At 38.8% G+C, this 21,147-nt stretch overlaps 1 protein-coding gene across 6 annotated transcripts in view; it reads right to left on the bottom strand.

Annotated features, from left to right (window-relative positions):
* Positions 1-21,147, bottom strand: part of TPM4 (tropomyosin 4) — a 103,642-nt gene that overhangs the window by 61,469 nt on the left and 21,026 nt on the right. For 2 of the 6 annotated variants that reach the window (XM_074204349.1, XM_074204353.1), the window contains 6 exons: positions 17,628-17,745; positions 16,675-16,745; positions 15,389-15,464; positions 11,572-11,634; positions 11,243-11,312; positions 4,472-8,981 (listed from right to left, as the gene is read on the bottom strand). In XM_074204349.1, the coding sequence (XP_074060450.1) occupies positions 8,899-8,981; positions 11,243-11,312; positions 11,572-11,634; positions 15,389-15,464; positions 16,675-16,745; positions 17,628-17,745 (481 nt within the window). In that variant the 3' untranslated portion in view covers positions 4,472-8,898. The other 4 variants (XM_074204351.1, XM_074204350.1, XM_074204348.1 and 1 more) reach the window with 3 other exon arrangements.

Below are 21,147 nucleotides of genomic sequence, written 5' to 3'. Positions count from 1 at the left end.
CAAAGTTTTCAGCTGAGAGAGGGTAGGGAGAGAAATCTTGAGAAATTTGAGAAGAGACAAATACCTTACATACTATAGTAAGGGAACCTATTAATGAGGTGTAGAAGGCAAGGACAACCAAAAACTTTTGCATACTTTGGCAATGGTCTTGTCAAAATGAGAATAGAATTGAATATACTTAGATATGCATACATTCTTTTCAATAACATGTAAGCTACTTGAGGATAGGAGCTATATCATTGTTGTCATTTTCTAGTGCTGGCCCGTGGTAGGCACTTGAGAAATATTTCTTAATTGGTTGGAATTCAATAGATCAAGAAGGAAGTGAGATCATTCCAGACATAGGGGACAGTGAGTGCAAGGGTAGAGAGAGTGGGTAGAGTTGTTTCAGAGACAAGGTTTAAATGCTGGAAAGAGCAGAAGAGGACAAAATAGGTGTATTTGACAGACAATGATTACCTAACTCTGTGACCTTGGACAAGTCACTTAACCCCATTGCCTGTAACTCCCCCCCCCCCAAAAAAAACTAAAACAGACAATGAATGCAGTCCTACTTTTGTTCAAGGCTCTGTGGGAAATGGAGATGAGAGAAAAATGCTTATAAAGAAAATGCTTGGAATCTCATAGTTCGGAAGGGAACTCAGGGATTGTGTAGGCAAACCTGGACTGTCTTCTTTTGCATGTACATTGCTGACAAGTGCTAATCCTGTTCCAGCTGGAAGATTGACCTCTGGGGAACCCACTCACTGAATTGCCTAAGGCATCTGGGGAAACTCGTGTGTGTGTGTGTGTGTGTGTGTGTGTGTGTGTGTGTGTGTGTGTGTGTGTGTCTCTCTCTCTCTCTCTCTCTCTCTCTTTTTTTTTAGGTTTTTACAAGGCAAATGGAGTTAAGTGGCTTGCCCAAGGCCACACAGCTAGGTAATTATTAAGAGTCTGAGACTGGATTTGAACCCAGGTACTCCTGGCTCCAGGGCCGGTGCTTTATCCACTGCGCCACCTAACCGCCCCTCAAGTCTCTCTTGAACTTGAACTTGTTATCTGCCTGTTGGACTTCTAGAAGTCAAAGATCTCTTAATGTCTACAAAGCATTCGTAAAGTTTCCTCTTCTAGTTGCCTTTTGAGGTTTGTAATATGGAAACATTCTGCATGATTTTTCTTTCTTTCATGCCACACTTTAGCTTTTTCTTTTTTGTTATTTTTTTAGAAAATTTTATTTATTTAAGACCATGTGGTTACATGATTTGTCCAAGGTTCACACAGCTAGGCAGTTTTTAAGTGTCTGAGGTCACATTTGAATTCAAGTCCTCCTGACTGGTGCTCTATTCACTGTGCCACCTAGCTGCCCCCTGTAGCTTTTTCTTAAACCAGTCCTTCTATGGCATGAATTCAGGCTTTTCATCATCTTGTTCTTCCCTGGAAGCTTTCCAGCTTACCAATGTCCTTCTTAAAATGTGATACCAGAAATGAACATAGTACTGAGGATGTGGTCTATTTAGAGCAAAATGCAACAGTGCTGAATAATTGTTGGTTGATATTATTACCTCCAATCCTAGATAACATATCTCTCTCTTTTAAACATTTTTATTGACATATTGCTTTTATATTATCTACATTTTCTAATATGTCTCTCCTTTTTCTTCCCTCCCAGAGAACCATCCCTTAAAATAAAGAGAAGGAAAAAAAAGTCACCAAAGCTAACATATCAGTCAAGTCTGACATATGGAATGTTCCACACCCATAGTGTCCTATATCCACAAAGAGCAGTATTCTTTTTTTAAGTACTATTTTTAGTTTTTATATCACCTATGGTTTCTTAATATTTTTCTTCCTATTCCTTTTTCCAGAAAACATTCATTGCACCCTGACTTCTACAAAGAAGGAAGGTATATTTTTATATCTTTGCTCCGGTGCTATTTGGTCACTAAGCCTCTTTTGATGCAGTTCAAGACTGCCATATCAGTGTTGACTCATGGTGAGCTTGCAGTCCATGAAAAAAATATCTACAGATCTTTCTCAGATGACTTGCTGCCTAGCCATGCCTTCCTTATGTTGTACTTGTTTGTAAAGCTGATTTTTTAAATTGTTTGTGGAATATTTTCCGTGTAGCCCTAATCAATTTCTCCTTATTAGATTTGATCAATTTGTAGTCTATTAAAATCTTTCTGCCTTGACTATTGTCACTTAGGTATACCTTTCACAGAGTATGGGATATTTTTGTTGAAATGAAAAGCATTCCTTAGAACACCTTAAATTTCAGTAAACATTTGGAGACATTGCCTGTTTTCATTTCTAAGTCAGTTACATGAAAGATTACCATTCTTTTATAAAATCTGGATTTGATTTTTCAATTAAAATGGTTCTTCCCTTCCTCTATAATCCTGTTTTTCCTACTCTTATTTTTATCCTTATTACATATTACCTTATATTACTATTTGTTTTCAAGTCTTTCTTCCCTTCCAGAATATAAACTCCATTAGAGACTGTCTTCTTTGTAACTGTCTTAGTATCCTATACTTGGTAGGTGTTCCAAAAATATGTTTGTAGAAGATATGAAATAATGCATATTGGGCCTGCCATTTTGATTTTTTTTTTTTTAGTGTATAGAGTAAGGAGAAGATTTCAAATGATGAAGACAGAGAAGTAATGTTAGTTTATAGGATTAATATATGAAAAAACATATTCTTAGGGTCCTTTATTATTATATTGTTCAGTGGCTACCTAGCTGAAATGACTCTTACAAGAAAAAAGTGGATATATTTTCATTTAGGAATACAATTGATATTTCCATTTATGAGTTTCCATTGATAATTTAAGAATTTCAGCATTTCCAAACATCCACACACATATTTATGCCACACCATACTCAAAAACTCAAACAGTTTATGTAAAAATTTATTTGACCAAAAGCTAGAAAAAGGTGATACTATTACAAATGATACATTTGGTAAAGATCTAAATGAAAAGTACTGGTTTCATTCAGCTTCACATTTCCTAGTGTGTTTCTGGGTAGTGTGATGCTTAATAAATAGTAATCAGAAGCAGGGTAATTTTTAAACACAACTGTAAACTTGAGTCTTCATATCTGCTCCACACTGCTGTGGAATAAGGAATGTTTTAGCACTGAGCTGTACACAAGAAAACTGTATAACAATGTCAAATAGGTACTGTGTATTTGATTCTCTGTATCCAGTTAAATCAGGAGGTTTTTGGTCTTTATGAATTGGTCCCAAAAATAAAGATTAAAATCCCTCTGAAATAGAACAAACAATCTTCTATTCACTGTACTATGGCAGTCTAAAATAAAATCAAGACAATTTGAATTTATTTCTCCTTTAGTGACAGTGAGGCACCATTAGAACTGTGTTTCTAGCCAACAGATTCGTGGACACAGAAAGTGGCATGGAAAAAGGGCTGGAATCAACCACAGGAAGCACTACCATGCTACATCCATTGGTGAGACAGGCTGTCAAATTAATTTCTACTAATTGCTGGTTGACTTTGTTACTGGTGCTCAGTCATACAGAATCAAGGAACAGAGCAAACATCGTTCCTTATTTGTAATGAAACTTTCAATTGCTTTGCAGAAGTCAACTACTAAATGAGAAGTTAGTAAAATACCATACTGGTTCAAATATAGGTTGAGCTCACTTAAAATCCTAAAATGAGGTTTCCTTTAAAGGAAAAAAGTCTTGGCATACAGTAAAAGTAACAATTGTAGGCCACATTTGGGTCTTTATGCAAGCCATCTATGTTTGGACCAATACAAAAACAGATTTTCCTATATTCATCCAGAAAAAAAAATGTAGATGTTGGTTATCTTTTAAAAGTATTTTCTCAGTGACTGCTCAGAGGATGTTTGCCCTGTAGTGAAGAGAGGGAGGAAGGGCCACAATAATTAGGCCATTCTTTGTGGTTTATGACTTCCTAAAACAACCTTTTCACTATGGATGGAAAGTCCCCACCCATTTTATGAGCTGGCCCCTGCCCTTCTTTTTACAGAAGGGTATCATGGAATGCTTAAAACCCAGGCATGATCCAGTAGCTCAGTTGGGTTCCCTGCTATTGCCTATAGTGTAACAGAATGCCCTCAATCTTGAAGATTTTGGCCTAAGTTAAATACCCTGCCTGCCTAAGGGAAAAAAAATGCAATTTAAGGATTAAAAAAAAAAGGCAGCTAGAAGCTTTAGTGTGCTGTTTGAAAGGAGAAACTAGATTTAACTGGTGCCCAAAGCCTCTCTGGTAACAAATATTGGTCAGGTATTCATAATTTGATTGACATTTCCAGTAAAGAAAAGATGCAATAATAGAAGAAACTTCTTACAAGGGAAGGGGACAACATGGAGTTCTTGAGTTTCTGGCAAACAAAATTCTTCTCTTTTGATTCATATACAGTTAAGTTCGTTTAATGTCTGATCCAGTGTCTGATGTAAGCCCACGTTCTCTTCTTTGGCCTGGGCAAGTTTTTCTAGTTGGAATTAAGAATGGGGGGGAAAAAAGTTAAAACACATTAAAATAAAATTGAAACCCATCCAAGCTTATCAAAAGACCTACTTGGGAAATCATAGCTGCTCTTAACTAGCCTAATAGAAAACTCCTATCAACTGTATCACCTTCACTGACTCATCACATAACTTTTACTACTTGAATCATTTCAAACTTGTTCCTGGTCCTCCCAATTGCATTAAACACATTTTTGCAGGTACCCACACAATTTGTTACTTCTTTTTCTTTTGGTTGAAAAACAGAATCCTGTAATTCATTTTTCCCCCTCTTTAAGAATATTGAAAGTGGTTCTAGAGATTCCAGTTCCAATTTTTCTTCACTGCACAGATATGCAAATCACACTTTAATTTTCATGTGTGTTTTTATTGCATCTCTATAAAACCTTCAGCCTTGCAAGGATACATGATTTCACTGTTGCAGACATCTCCAACACAATAGCCCCTTCACACCTCAGTAGACAGTCTTTGTGAGTTGTTATGGCAAAAAAAATCACTCTATGGCTAGCCATCTGGTGATAAATGAACCTTTCCCTGCTTGCTAGAGACTGGTTGTCAGGTGACAGACACAGAGTCTCTTTCCAGTCCCACTCCAAAAGCCTTCCCAGCTTGGTAGACCAAGTCCATTAATAGACTTCCAGAGTACCGAGTTACCTCTATTCCACAGAAGGGTTACCTTTTGGAAGGACAGCTACTAAACAAACTAAATAAAATCAACACCATTCCCCTGTCCCCTCCAGCAAGGCAATTCGATGAGATGACTTCACTTTAAATTATACCTTAGTCATTTTACTATACTCCTAATTTGGTGACACAACTAAGAAAATTCACAGGAATTCCATTTAGCGCTGTGTTAGGATGAGCAGGAAGAGATAAAACAGTGGTTTGGAAAAGAAGACAGAGCAAGGAGAACTTTGTAATGCTGGAAGAATGTAAGCACATTGCAGGGAAAAAAGTAGGATCTGACAGAAATTGGGGGAAAGATTTTTTTACTACCAACTATTTAGACTTTCAAATGGATTTTGACAAAAAATTGTCTAAAAGGCTATTTAAAAAGTTGAATCTTCACTGATTTAGAGAACATTGCAGAGGTAGTACAGAGAACTGGAAAAGGCTGAATTTGAAGTCAATGGAGTCAACTTTTTATCTTGGCTCTGCTTATAATTTATATGATGCTAGGCATGTCACTTTCCTTCTCTAGGTCTTAGTTTCTCATATGCAAAATGAGAGAGCAGAGTTAAATGATCTCAAATTTCCTTTTTAGCTTGGAATATCTGACACTATGATGTTGGGTGGGTCCAGGGTTTGACATCTTATGCCTCCTCTAGGGAACCTTTTTTCACCTATCTCTTAGTGACTTACTTTCTCTTGTTGCATGCTGTAAGTCCTTTCTTCTGTACTTAATTACCAATGCTTGCACTTTGTAGGTGCTTGCTTAATTAAAAAAAATTGTTCAATTGAATTATGCCTTGTATTATAGTTATTTTGGTATAGGTCTTATACCTGACTGTAAACTTCTTGGGGGCAGGTATTGTGCTGGTTTCATCTGTTTTCCTAACAGAATTCCCAATTAGTAAGTGGTTGAATTAAATTGAAGATCCTATCTCCTTAGGCAACAAACGCTTCTTGTGAAGATGACTGAAATACTAACACATCTCTTTCATTTGATTAGATTAGGAAAAAAAGTATTATTTCTGTTTGTGGGAACAAGTTCTGAAATTTGTAACAGGATTCCAATTGTAGCAGCTTCCTTGAAATATAGTTCTTGTAAAGGAAATACTGCCAGATGTTGAATTCTGCAAAGTGATTGGCAAGGTGTGGCTGTACAGTTATTTCAAAGGGTAGAGTTTACAGATGTCTGGAAAGATGGAGGACAAATATGCGAGAAGGGCTGGGCTGGTTCTACTTGGCTTCATATAAGGAAAAATAGCAACCAAACCCATCCCATTAGCTTGTCCAAATACATATATATGTGATGGGAGTGGGGAGAGCTTGTGTTAAAGGTTAGAGTGAAAAAAATAGTTATCAGGAAGAGGCAACTGGAGCTAAGAGTTGTGTATGGGGTAGGGGAAGATGAAGACATATAAAAGAATTTGAGTTCACTTTAACTTCTTTTGCTATAGCACTTTTATAAAAACCATCCTCTGAAGCAAGTACATTTATCCCCATTTTACAGAAGAAGAAACTGATATTCAGATGGGAAAATGGCTTTTGCTGCTCAAAAGCATTTTGGAGGTCTAACCCTTGACAGATAAGGACATTAGCCCAAGATCACACAGTTATGACTCCTAACTCAGTCTCCAAGTCAGGTTTGGCAGTTTGTCAAAAGAACTAAGGGAGACTGCTCAGTATTATGGAAGGAGTTTGTAGCCAAAAGCCTGGGTTTGATTCCCAGCCCTACTCTGTTTCTAGTTGTGTGATGTTAAGTCAGATCTCTAAGCTTCAAGTTTCTTCTTGTACAAGTTGAGACTAATTCTCCTTGAGGTCCCTATCTCATAGAGGTACTGGGAGGAAAGAATCTTGTAAACTGCAAATCACTACAGAAATGAGGGCCACCCTTGTTTATCTAAGTGGATCTTTGAAATTATGGGACTTAAGAATTCCATGCCTTAATTCCCAGTCTAATTTTTATTAGCCCCTCCCTCCTTTTCTCTAGGGACTGGGGAATGAATGGGTGACTCTCATAGGAATCTTAATTTAAGAAGTTCTGCCATCCTCTAGACTATGAGCAGGATTTATACCCCATTACTAATTAAGATTTGTGAAATGCCTTTTACTAAAAGTGTGCATGAATAAAAGATGAAGAAAAACAAATGAAATGAAACTGATATATAGAACTTAGACTACAACCTCTCCAACAGGGAACAATTTGCTTCTAGGATTAGAATCATGCATGCAAAGTAAGAACTGGAGACAGTCTTAGATGGCCTAGCCCAAAGCTTTCATAAAACTGAAGTAAGAACTGAGAAAGTCAGAGGAAGTGGCATGCTTAGTCACACAAGAGAATAAGAAGCACAACTGAGAGTCAACCAAGGCCCAAGGACTTCAAAACAGAAGACTTCTTCACAAAAGCAATTTTTTGCTTGGGGGACATAATAAATCAAACACACACACACACCCTCAATTCATTGGTGGGGGGGAGGGAGGTGCAGACCCTAAAAAGCTAGGAGGCCACTGTTGGAGGGAAGGGTGGGGCTAGGACAGGAAGGGATGTACCAGGGCCTGTGGCAGAGGAAGTGCAGGCCACCTGCTAGTTTCCCATTTAAACTCATTTGTATTGCTAACTAGGCACTAATTTTGGTTGTTTTTTAACCAACTTGGACTACAAATGTTATCCTATTAGATTTTAGCAACTGATCCAGAAACCCAGTTGCCCTGCCTTAGTTACAACTCTGCACAGTACCACCAGCCCAAGGCTAAAAAACATTGCTGCTTTTGTGGTGTCTGTTGTCTTCCCAATAAGTGCATCTGAAGTCATCTAGAGACTTTGGAAAATTATAGCAAATTTTTTTTTACTTAAAAAGAAGGGAGAGGTAGTATAGACCAGTGGATAGAGAAGGCTGGCCTTGAAGCCAGGAAAACTTGGGCTCAAATTTCAACTCTGATACATTCAGACTCGCTGATCCTGGGTCACTCTCTCAACCTCTTGTTGCTCTAGGCAACTCAGTTGCAGAGATGGTACCCACTTACATTGGCTGAGGAAATTCACTGATCTGGCTGTTTCTCTGTCCAGTGAAATCACGGATCCAGTCCCTAATCCCATCCTTAAAAAAAAACTTTCTGTAAACTCTTTGTCCTCAAACAAGTCCCTTCATCACTGTAGCTCAGTTTCCTGCCATCTGAAATACCAATGTCACAAGGATGTTGTGAGGAAAGTACCCTTTCCACTATTAAAACATTATAGAAATATCCACTTTTCTTATAGTTATCATCAGTAATATCAGCCATAATGATTGGACCCTAGTAAAATTCTGTGAAAACATGGTTTTAAGAAATATTTTGTCCAAAAAAATCAAGAAAGTGCTTTGTAAACTTGAAAACCCTGTTTAAATGGGAATTGTTTGCTTTATTAAATCAACTTTCAGATAAATAAATTTGAAAAGAACCCTTCTCTAGGAAGTCAAATTTCCATGTGACTGAGTCATGAAAAAAAGGAACCCTGGGGATGGTGTAAAATTTGCAAGTGGGAAAATGGAAAAGAAGAAAGTTTAGAGATCCAGACTCCTTGTCTTTATTTTGATAGACCACTTATAGATATGGTCACTGGAAGATGATATGAGTGAGCAAGGGAAGATGGTAAAGGCCAGAGGTCCCCCAAGAGCCCTGGTCACAGTGAAGAGGCCAAATCCAGGCTAAGTAGGACAGGAGGCAGGGTGGTAGAGACAGAGAGGAAACACCCTTAGAGAGAGGTCATGTCGTTGAGTGCGTGGTCCAGCTCTTCACTGATCGCTTTGTATTTCAGTTTCTGAGCATACAGTTCATCTGTGAGCACATGGACCAATGGAAAACAAACATAGGGAAGGAATGCAAGGGAAAGAATGCAGGATTTGGAAGGAAGCGATAACAGATGAGCAATGGGAGGAAAAAAGTGAGGAAAATGCATAAATGAGAGAAAAGTAAAAGAAAAATCAAAAGTTTATGAAATAATGTCTAAACTGCTTCAAAAATTGGATGGAACATTACCAACATACCTCAAACACTTAGGTCTTTTAAGGGGACAAACTTCACCTCCCCAATTTTTTTTTTACTTCTAATGGCACCATTTTATCTAGTTATTAAATATTATATTTAAAGCATGGGAGATACTGGCACAAAACTGCCCAGCAGGGCATGCCCTTATCAGAGAGAATGCTGTGCTCTATGAACAAGGTAAAATGGAAGCCAGCTCAAAGGAAACCACTCCATGTTCGCATAGACTATTTGTGTCTAACCTGTGGTAAAGTATTCTGTGCTCATATTGGTCTGATCAACTACAGTCGGCCACACTGTAACTCATCTCTAACACAGTGGTGTCATTTTGGTCTTCTTCAATAAGAAAGGACAAGAACCAACCAACCATATAATACTGACTATGTAATATACATTAATATAGAATATAATTTAACTTATATTTATGTGTTAAATAGCTCATTCTCCTTGTCCAACTGTGTACATTATCATTTATTCTCTTATTAGACTCTAAGCTCTCTAAAGACAGGGATGTCATTTCTCCATCTGATCTTCTCCTTTCATCCTCATATATCAGAGAGCACTGTTTTAATGCACTTAGCATATAATACAGCATATTGTGGTTATCCATGTTGGTATCACCTCTCTGTTTCAGAGGTATCAAAGTGGAGTATAGCCAAAACCAGATTAAGCTATAATTGGAAAATACTGAACAAATTAAATAAAAATACAATGCAATTTAGATAATGTTAACTTGTTTTTTAAGTCAATATCCATTTCTATGGTTTGACACCCCAGCTCTACTAGATGATGAGTTCCTTGAGAACAGGGATGATGTCTTATTTAAAAATCAATGTTTCCCAGGACCTCACACAAGACTTTGCACTGTTGCTGATTAACCACAATATGGCATCTTTTCCCATGCTCTGAATAAAACACTGATGATAATGTGAACAGAAGATCAGCAAATGCTAGGGTTGTAAGGACCTTGAAGATCACCTAGTCTAGCACCTTCATTTTTTTAGATGGGAAAAGGAAGGTCTTAAATTACTTGACTACAGTCCCATCAGTGAGTTAATGGCAGAGCTATTGACCCCATTATTTGCCATTTAATTAAGACCGTAACTCTCTATTCAAGTTTTTGTATCTGTAAAATGGAATGGTGGAAATAAGTTCCATGAGATTTAAAAAGCTATGTAAATATACTCATATATGTATATATATATATACACATGCATATTTATACATACACATACATTTATATAATGTCACAAATACAAAGCACCCCTGAATAATTTATTTGTATGTATATGACAGTGCCTAGCACACAGGTACTATATAAATGCTAATTGTAATTATTGTTATTGTTGAAAAATCTAATTAAAGTTTTTTTTAAGGTTTTTGCAAGGCAAATGGGGTTAAGTGGCTTGCCCAAGGCCACACAGGTAATTATTAAGTGCTTGAGACCGGATTTGAACCCAGGTACTCCTGACTCCAAGGCCAGTGCTTTATCTACTACACCACCTAGCCACCCTAATTAAAGTTTTCTAAGAAATCTGTTTTCAATTCTGTGATCTCTTTTAGACTTTAGAGATCATCTAATCCAGGGTTCTTAACCTGGATTACAGAATTTATTTTAAAAAATATTTTGATACCTATATTTCAGTATAATTGCATTTCTTTGTAATCCTATATATTTTATGTTATTAATTTAAAAATAATTATGAAAAAGAATTCCTATGTCTCACCAGATTGACTGCCAAAGGGGTCCATGACACAAACTTGCTCTTGTTTGACAGTAGGGGAAACTGAATATCACAGAAAAGCAATGCTTTGTATATTGTAAGCATTTAACAAATGACTCTTGAATTGATGAGACTTGACCAGGGTCACATAGGCAGTCAGAATTCCTTCTGAGAAGTGGTAACATAAAATACTGGGGAAACCATAGCTTGGTTCTAGCCCATTAAGATTCTTCTGAGGAAATGCATTCCCTCCGAGGAACTCCTCTCCACCTTCTAGGAAGGGGCTTTTGAGAAAGAAAGGAAGCATATTTCTATATGGGCATGTCATACCTTCCAGGTCATCAATGGTCTTTTCCAGTTTTGCAACAGTTCTTTCTGCAAACTCAGCCCGGGTCTCAGCCTAGGGAAAAAGAAGAAAGCAAACCCATTGCAACTAAGAGCAGGGAGATAAAGCAAGTTACTCTTTTTTTAATTTATTTTTTATTTTTTAAGTTTTTACAAGGCAAATGGGGTTAAGTGACTTGCCCAAGGCCACACAGCTAGGTAATTATTAAGTGTCTGAGGCCGCATTTGAACTCAGGTACTCCTGACTCCAGGGCGGCACTCTATCCACTGTGCCACCTAGCTGCTGTGCAAGTTACTCTTATAAGCAAACTGACCTCTTTAAGTTTGTCAGACAGAAGTTTGATTTCTTCTTCATATTTATCTTCTTTTTCAGAATACTGTAAAAAAAAACCACCATCTCAATATGATTTTAAAAGACTAAGAGAAAAGTATATAATTTCTTTATCCTACACAGACACTAGCCTCTGAACCAAGCTTTCTAGAGAGACCTAAAGCTAGAAGCAGGGTTGTGCTGGAGACAGTTCTAACCTGCTGGGATTGTTAAATTTTCAGAGAGTTCACAGGTCAGAAATCGGCAATCACTACAATTTAGAGCTTGATTTTTGTTTTGTTGATTTTTTAGGCTTAAGTGTTAATAATGCAGATTCAACTTAAAAGTGCATGCATAATTTTTTTTTCTCCTAGAGAACCCAATTGTTAAATATTGACTAGCACACCCCTATATTGCTCCAATAAACATTAAGTGAGTTCAAAAGGAGGGTAATAGAAGACTGGAGGAATGATGTTATCACCAAACTACAGGCTAATAGTAATGCTAATAATTGACATTTCTATACTGCTTTAAGATCTATCATCTCATTGGAGCCCCACAATATCCCTGCTAGAAGGGGAGATCTGAGAAGTCATCTTGTCCAGCCCATCCTGGAACACAAATCCTGTCTATATCCTTTCTTGAAAAAGTGACATTCGAGGCTTACATGAGATGAGCTTACTACTACTTCCTAAGGTGACCCATTCCATGTCTGGATAGCACCAATGGTCAGGAAATTTTTCCTCCTATCAAGCCTAAATTTGCCTCCTGGCAATTTCCTCCCATGGCTCCTTTTGCTCACTTGGGCAAAGCAGAACAAATCTAATCTCTCTTCTACATGATAGCTCCCAGTCCTGAAGAACCCCGAGTCTTCTCCAGGCTGAACAGCCCCAGTTGCTTCAACTAGGCCTAATGTGCCATGAAACCATAACCTTTCCCATCCTAGTGCTCCCTGACTCTGTCTTTGAACCGTCTCCAATTTATGAATGACCTTCTTAAAAATGAGGTTTCCCAGGCTGGAATCTAAGACTCTAGATGTCTGTGTCCTTAGCACTGTCTCCTACTTTGTCCTAGAACTGACACCTCTTTAATTGTAGTCATGGTCACTGTCATTTTCTTAGTTGTAGATTGACTGTTGGCTCATAATGAATTTGGAGTCTACTAAATCTCCCAGATTTTTCATTTTTTTCAGATGAACTGCTATCTAGCTATGCCTCCCCTATACTGGACTTGTGAGATTGACTTTTTGATTCTTAGTGATTATATATTTTTTTCCCCTCTCATAAAATTAATCTTTTTAGATCTGGCCCAGTGTCAAGATTTTTTTACAAATGTTCCAGTGTTTTTGCTATTTCTCATGTCATCTGCAGAGTTAAAAAAATGCCATCTACATTTAAATGTCTTTTAATCTAGTCCTGTTCTCCTTCTCATTCCTTAGTTCTCCCTGTGGCACCACCATTCAACTCTGGTTAACCATGTTTATAACCCTGGGATTATCTTTGACTCTTATGTCTCTTCATCTCTTCTATCCAATGAGTCACCAAGCTCTATCATTCCACTATTTTGTCATAACTCTCAAATCTGTCTCTTTCTCTCTGTCCCCACCTGGGGGGTTACCACTCTGGCACAGATACTCATTGTTATTTGCTTGGAACACTGGATGAGCCTTTTAAACTAGTCTTCCTATCTCTACTCTCTGACTCACTAATGCTGTTGTTCAATCATGACCTCATTTAGGATTTTTTTGGTAAAGATAATGGAATGGTTTACCATTTCCTTCTCCAGCTCATTTTACAGAGGAGGAAACTGAAGCAAACAAGGTTGTATGACTTGCCCAGGGTCACACAGCCAGGAAGTATCTGGGGCTGGATGTGAACTTAGATCTTCCTGATTCCATGCCCAGCTTTCTATCCTCTGCACGAACTGTACACTCTACTCTCCTAACCCCCAGCCCCATCCAATCCACTCTTCACATATGTTCAGACTAATTTTTATGTATGAATCTGATAATCTCACTCTGCCACTAAGAAATCTCCAGTAGCTTCCTATTGTCTATTGAATATAGTTCAAACTCCTTTGCATTCCAAACCTTCCAAAACACAGGGTCAAGTCTACCTCTTCAGACTTCTGGAAATCTACTTCCCTCTAATTATGCTACATTGCAGGCATCTGCATTTTCCGTCTAATGAACATATTCTACATTTGCCTAGTTTCACACCTTTGCTCACATTTTTCTCTAGGCCTGGAATAACTATTTTTTCCTTTCTTTGTTTCCTTATCTGTGACCTGTATTTTAATGGCATCACCTACCTGAAGCTTCACTGATCTTCTCTCCTATTCCCTATTTGTTGTGACCTTTTCCCTTGAATCTCTTGGAACCCCATTTGTATATATTAAATCTTCATCACACATTTAGTTGTTGCTGTTTCTTATCCTCTTGGTAGGCTTTAACATCATGAGGTCAGAAACCAGCTTTCATCTAAATGTTATACCTTATCCAGAGTTCAAAACATTTAACTGATGTTTAATTAATTAACCAGACAGAGAAGAAATATTTTTGGAAGATGTAATTTCCCTATAAAATAGAGAAAGAACACCAAGAGAAGTTCTCTCCAATTTGTCCCTAATGAAACTATTTGAGAAATGTGATTGAAAAGACTTCATTGAAGAGGTGGGATATTGGGACAATATGACTCTAGCCATATACCTTTTTTTTTTTTTTGCAAGGCAAATGGCGTTAAGTGGCTTGCCCAAGGCCACACAGCTAGGTAATTATTAAGTGTCTTAGACCGGATTTGAACCCAGGTACTCCTGACTCCAAGGCTGGTGCTTTATCCACTGCGCCACCTAGCTGCCACCTAGCCGCCCCCCCCCCCCCCCCCCAGTCATATACCTTTGAGGAAAAATCTTTAACCTCTCTGGGTTGCAGTTTCCCATCTGGTGAATGGGTATATTAGCAACCCAGAGAGGTTAAAGATTTTGCTTTGTTTTGCTCAGAGAATTGTTGTGAAATGTATATGGAAGATTATATAAATGCATACCCATATACAGATTATATAAATGCATACACATATACATGTCCACATAATATACACATATTATATATAGAGAGGGATGTGCTGGTAAATGTTCAACAGTCAGCTCTCTGAAAAATAATACGTGGTATACTTTATATTTAATCTGCATAATTAACATTTTATCTGTCATATACTTAGATCTACACAATCAAACAATAAATCAAACTCTGGTTTGTAAATGCCAATTTTTGAGGTTTAAATGCTCACAAGTGGATCTTACAAGCCAATATGAGGTTGCTTTAGTCGACCATGTCTATATTTAAATCACTAACAACAGTGTGACATTCTAGTTTGTGATGATTCTTTAATGACTGTTTTTGGTATTGGGGGTCACTGGATTCTTTCCCCACCCAAATCCTGTTCCTGAGACCCTTAGACTGCTTAAGTCCCAGAGTAAATTACATCTCCAGCAAAACAGAATTGTAAGGAACCTGTAGGTTTTAGAAAAGGGTGCTCATGGAATCCCTCTGTTATTTGTCTCTTCATTTTAGCTTGCCCATTTGATAGTAATAGAAGATGGTATTACAAACCCAGACCATGGGAGTTCCAGGCTTTGAATGCTCTCCTTTGTAAGGCATAGAATGGAGGAGAAAAATCCCATTAGACTTGGAACCAGAGGCCCTGTTCAGGGCAAGGTACAATTTCTAAGGCTTTGGCCCATTTTTTGATCCCAAACCTTTCCACAACCATTGATCAAACAAAGTTGTGCTAACTCCCCATAGGAAAAGCAGCCGACCCCCTGACCTTCTCAGATGCAGCCTCCAAGGATTTCAGGTTGTTGGTGACATTCTTCAGCTCCTCTTCCAGATCACCACACTTACTGTACAAAAAGAGAAACAAATCAGGGGTCCAGAGAAGCACAATCAGATGAGAGTGACTTCAGAGAGAGAGAGAGAGTTTACACTCTCTTTAAAGCAGAAATTTTCTTTTTTTTGCTTTGTATTCCACTGCCTAGATTAATACACAGGACATAGTAGGTATGTTATAAATGCTTCTTAATTTGACTGATCTACGCAGGGGTCTTCCTTACCCAGGGGAGCACACTGGTGACCAGGGCCCTGACAGGCTAATCAGCTACAAACTCAGCTTCTAGCTAGAGGATATATTCTTTCTTTCTTTTTTTTTTTAAATAAATTTCCTCAGACATATTTGCTACACACTTATCAAAATTGTACCATACCATGCAAAGGTGTGGCTGACCTAGGAGTATTTGCACTGTTTCCTCCGCTCCCTTTTAAGGATTTCTGGGCTCTTGCCAAGGGTGAGGCCGTGGGGCTGCCCAGGCATTGTGAAATCAGGACTGATGAATCCCATCCAAAAGTTGGGATTCAAGTGAGAAGTCCAAGAATCTGAGGGACAGTGGTCAAACATCTGGATTAGGTGGTTTGGAGAAGGCAGAGGTTATTGGCATAAATTAAGGAAATCAGATCTCCATTTATTTAAGATTTAAGTGCTAGGCTGACATTCTTATCTGAGGCAGGGGGAGGGGTTTTTCTTTTTCTTTGAGCTGGCTAGATCTGGATCAAACTTCCTGCTTCCCTTAGGGAAAAGCAAGTACTGCTCGTAGTAAGCTGCTCTCCATAAGACAGTTTCTTAGGAGGAAAGTAGAAGTTGCCTGTCTGCGGAATCAAAGTGGTCCTCATTAAAGAAATGAAACTGCTTTAGGGGTTAGTCTGAATTCTTTATCCCTTATTTCTCAATCTCTTTCAGCAGAATCAGCACGTGGGTTGAGTCTGTCAGGTTAATAAGCACAGACAGCCACGTAGACTAAAATTAACAACACACCTCCTGGATTTCAATCTTGATGTTGCGCCATTTCCTAGTAGCAGGTTAGGGTTCAGTAAGGGAGGGTGGGGTGGGGTGAAAGGGGCTGCCTGTGTCATGGGTGACCTCAGTTCTGAACTGAATGAATGTCAGGAGCTGAGGGCCCCTCATGACCCTGGGCTAGGATATATTGCTCAGCACCCAGAATTCAACCTTGACCTCACAGTTTGCCTGCTCCCTGGGCCTCCCACAGCCCTGGCACTCACAGTTCTGAAACCTCAGCACGCTCTTCCGCTCGCTCCAGCTCACCCTCAAGGATGACCAATTTACGGGCTACCTATAAAGACAGAAAAAAAGGTTTGGGCTTCTTTTCCCCTATGTCACATCCCTAACATTCATTCATCCATTTTCCTAGCTACACTTTCATGATTTCCTTAAGTGTCAGAAGACAATAGAGCTTTGGTATAGCTATTCTTAAAGTACAATTAAAAAAATTATAGCCCTATTTTACAACTTAATCTTAAGAGAGTTGCCTGGAGGGCACTGAGAGTTAAGTGAACTGACCAGGGGTTACAAAGCCAGTATGTGTCAGAGGTAGGATTTGAACCCAGGTCATACAGACTCTGAGGCTACCTTTCTATCCACTATACCATGTTGTTTCTCCAAGCACTCTACGAATGATTAACATCACCTGCGGAGGAATCACAGACCTAGCGGTAGAAGGCACTTCAGAGACCATCCATCCAATCCAAAATCCTCATTTTGAGGATGAGGAAACTGAGACTCAAAGAAATTAAGTAAATTGCCCAAGATCATGAAAATAGTGTTGAAGGCAAGATTTGAACCCAGGTTCTCTGATTTTAGAATTAGTACTTGACCCCCCCCCCCCCAATATGGACTATAGGTTTTAGCCACAAGATGTTACAATGATCAGTTATAAACTGGAAAATGGAATCAACAAATTCTCTGAACACCGGATACCAAATGGCCACTTCCATGGTTTCCCTCCACACTTCATTGCTCTCCTAGTTGCCGGCTGCTTTAGCCTCCTTGTGGAAATGGGCTCACAGCCAAATAACTATCTCAAGACAAACAAACATGAAAACATAAGGGGCCAATCCAACTCATCAAGAGCCTCCTTCAGGAAAGGCCCCTTGGGTTCTTTAAATAATAGTTCCATTTCCCCCACTTCTTATAACACTGGCTCCCTGGGCCTTACCTCCTCATATTTTCGATCAGCCTCCTCTGCAATGTGCTTGGCTTCCTTCAACTGCATCTCCTGAATTTCCATTTTTTCTTCATCCTTCATTGCCCGGTTCTCAATCACTTTCATTCCTCTGCAGAGAGCCAACAGAGACTTCTCTTTGTTCAGGGCTTTTCCTTATATGATCATTTCATACAATACCCCAGGACCAGAAATGCATTAAGAACTCAGTTCTAACAGGGTAGAGTAGTAGTTGAGTTTTTAGAATACAGTGTCAGAAGTGGGAGGGCCCTTAGAACACAGGCTATCATGATTGGGAGGACCCTTAGAACACAGGCTATCACGACTGGGAGGACCCTTAGAACACAGGCTATCACGACTGGGAGGGATCTCAGAACACAGGATATCAGAGGTGGGAGAGTCTTTAAAACATAGAATATTTGAGTTGGGAGGAATGTAAAGCCTTAAATGTTATAGCCATAAGGAACTTCAGAATATAAAGTTGGGATAGGAGAACATAAGAGTTGGAAGGGACCTCATGATTCAGAAGGGGTTTGAGCAGAAGAGGACCTGAGCACAGGGGATCATAGCTTTGATCTCCAGGTTCCCTACCAACTGAATCTAGTTCAACTTCCATGTTTTATAGTTGTGGGGGATGAAGGGGATAAGTGACTGCCCACAGCTATTTCAAAGGTAGGGTCTGAATGTAGGTCTACTGTACACATGTAAGTCAGAAGGGGACCTTTAGAACATAGAATGTTAGAGCCAGAAGTGGCTTTACACGCCATCAATTCCAATATCTATGATTATAAAACAGAAAGAGTCCAGGTTGAACCCAGGTCCACTGCCTCCAGAATCAATACTCTTTCAATGGGACTATGTAAGGAACCCTTAAAAACTCTATGATTTTTCACTACTAATATTCCTCTAGCCCAGGTCCTTCAAAACATATGAGGAAACACAGACCCAGAGGGAGAAGTAACCTGCTTATAATCACAAAGAAAGTTATCAATAGCACTGGGATTACAACTCCACGCTCTTCTGACTACTAGTTGGGCATCTCTTCTCTTCTACCTACCATGCAGTTTTAAGTCATATGCAAAATTACTTTTCAGCTATGAGTCCACAGACTTGAAAAAAAAATCAGATCACATTCTGGGCTAATAAAAATTAAATAAAAAATAGAACAACATGACCATATGGCATTATGCTTTTTTTTGTTTTCTAGGCAATGGGATTAAGTGACTTGCCCAAGGTCACACAGCTAGGTAATTAAGTATCTGAGGCTGGATTTGAACTCAGGTCTTCCTGACTCTAGGGCCAGGGCTCTATCCATTGTGCCACCTAGCTACCCCTGCACTATGCTTTTAAAGAACTACTTGTGTCCATTTGCTAATAGTTCCATCAGTTTTAAATTTAATAGTTGATATTTATATAGCTCTTTCAAAAAACTTTCAAATTGCCTCACATAGATTTTATTATATGAACTTTATTATATGAACCCATAAGGAATGTCCTAGATATATTAATGTGTCTGTTTTACTAATGAGAAGACTGATGATTAGAGTTGTTAAATAATTTCCTCATGATCACTTTCTAGCAAGCAACTTGACCCCAATGCTCCACATACTACGCCACATTATTTCTCTGATATTAAGATTAAGGTTTTTGGTAGCTTGATAGGTTCAATGCTCTCTAGAAGATAGGCTCTAGAGCAGTAGAAAAACTTCAATCTCTTCTATGACACAAATCAGGCAGAATGAATACTCAGTTGGTGGAAGGAAGGAAAAAAAGTGGTTATTAAGCATCTTTAGTATACCAAGTCCTGTGCTAAGTGTCTCATAAACAATCCTGGGAAGTTGGTGCTTTTATTATCACCCAAATTTCACAGATGAGAAAACTAAGACAAATAGGTTAAATGACTTGGCTTGTGTCAAATAGCTAATATCAGAGGTCAGATCTGAACTCCAGGTCCAGCAATATCTATCTACTATGCTTCCTACATGTTGGAAAAATCATTTCTGGATTAAGTTTTCCAAATATTATTATGCCCATATTATAGATGAGGAAACTGACACTTTTAGACCGGGACCCAGGTCTTCTGGATTCAAATCTAAGTCCAGGCACCTTTCCACCCCCCTACCTCTTGAAAATCTTATTAGATTATGAATATAGGGTACTTCAGTGTGGGGAACATTTTGCCTACATCCTTCAAGTGAAAAGTGCTATATTGTTGTAGAAAGAGATTTGGCTTAGGAATCAGGACACTTGGGATGGACTCCCAGCGCTCTACAGTGTGACCCTGGATATGTCACAACCTTTCTGAACCTCAGTCCCCTCAGCCATAAAATAGGAATGAGTATGGTTGGCATAGGCAATCCCTGAGGCTCCTTCAAGCTAAAAAATAAAAGTCTGCCTCTGTGATAAGAATTCAGTCCTTGAAGAACAATAACACGAGTTCTCTGGGCGTCCCAACTAGGGGGAGCTCTCGAGGGGCTCCAGGTTTGTAATGCCAAATCAGGACTCTTTTTGTCATCTCTTTAGCTTATTAGGCAGATGAGAGCCTTGGTGATGAAAGTTTTTGTTCCTGGATTTCAATTCTGAGCCACCCTCAACAGGGCTGATGCGGCATGGCTGATATTGTCATTACATAAGGAACCTATTTAACTTGACAAAGACTTTTCCTTAAGTGAGTCACACAACACAATCCAGGCTCAGTCCTCAGGCCCTGGACTCTCTGCCAACTGTACAGGAGAGCCATTGAATGGCAATGGCTGCCCAGGATCAGAAGGAAACAGTAGCTACTTAGACTTTAGCAAATGAGAAATTATTAATGGAATTTAGCACACGTCTTCTTTAATTGTCTATCATAAGGGCTATTAATATTAATAGTCAAAAGGCTATTAATAACCATTTGTGCAAGTTTTTTTTCCCTTCAAATAAAGGACCACTCATTTTGTTTGATCTCAGTGGACAGAAGTAGGGCCAAACACATGGAAGAGAGAAAAGAACACTGGACTTGGAATCAGAAGGCTTAAGTTCAAGTCTGCCTAGGTAAGGATGAATGAAGTAGAGACACTTTACTTGTCTGGGCTTCAATTTTCTCATCTGTAAAGTAGGCAGAGGAATTTGGAGCCAGAGGACTGAGAATGGATTCAAATCCTGCTGTGGTCACTTACTATATTAATAATCCTGGGCAAGTCACTAACTACTCTATGAAATGACAGGGTTCAACTAAGTGACCTTGAAAGTCCCTTCCAGCTGTATCATTTTATGATATATGAATATGCTGGAAGATCTTTGGCCAAGCATAAGGAAAAACTTCCATCAATGAGATCTATTCAAAAGCAGAGTGAAGGGAGCCCAGATGCCACTGAGGAAAGAAGAGTTAGTTTCACATCATTGGAGGTTGGATGACTACTTTGTCAGGGACTAATATTGGGATGATTCATAGGTTAGGTAAGGGATAAGGTTAGATGACGGCTTTTGAGATTCAATAATTTTAAGGAAGAACTTCCAAACAATCAGACTTGCA

This window comes from Macrotis lagotis, chromosome X (genome assembly GCF_037893015.1).
Source record: "Macrotis lagotis isolate mMagLag1 chromosome X, bilby.v1.9.chrom.fasta, whole genome shotgun sequence".
NCBI lineage: Eukaryota > Metazoa > Chordata > Mammalia > Peramelemorphia > Peramelidae > Macrotis > Macrotis lagotis.
Note: the sequence above shows the minus strand (reverse complement) of the source record. Positions and strands in the feature narration are given on the sequence as shown.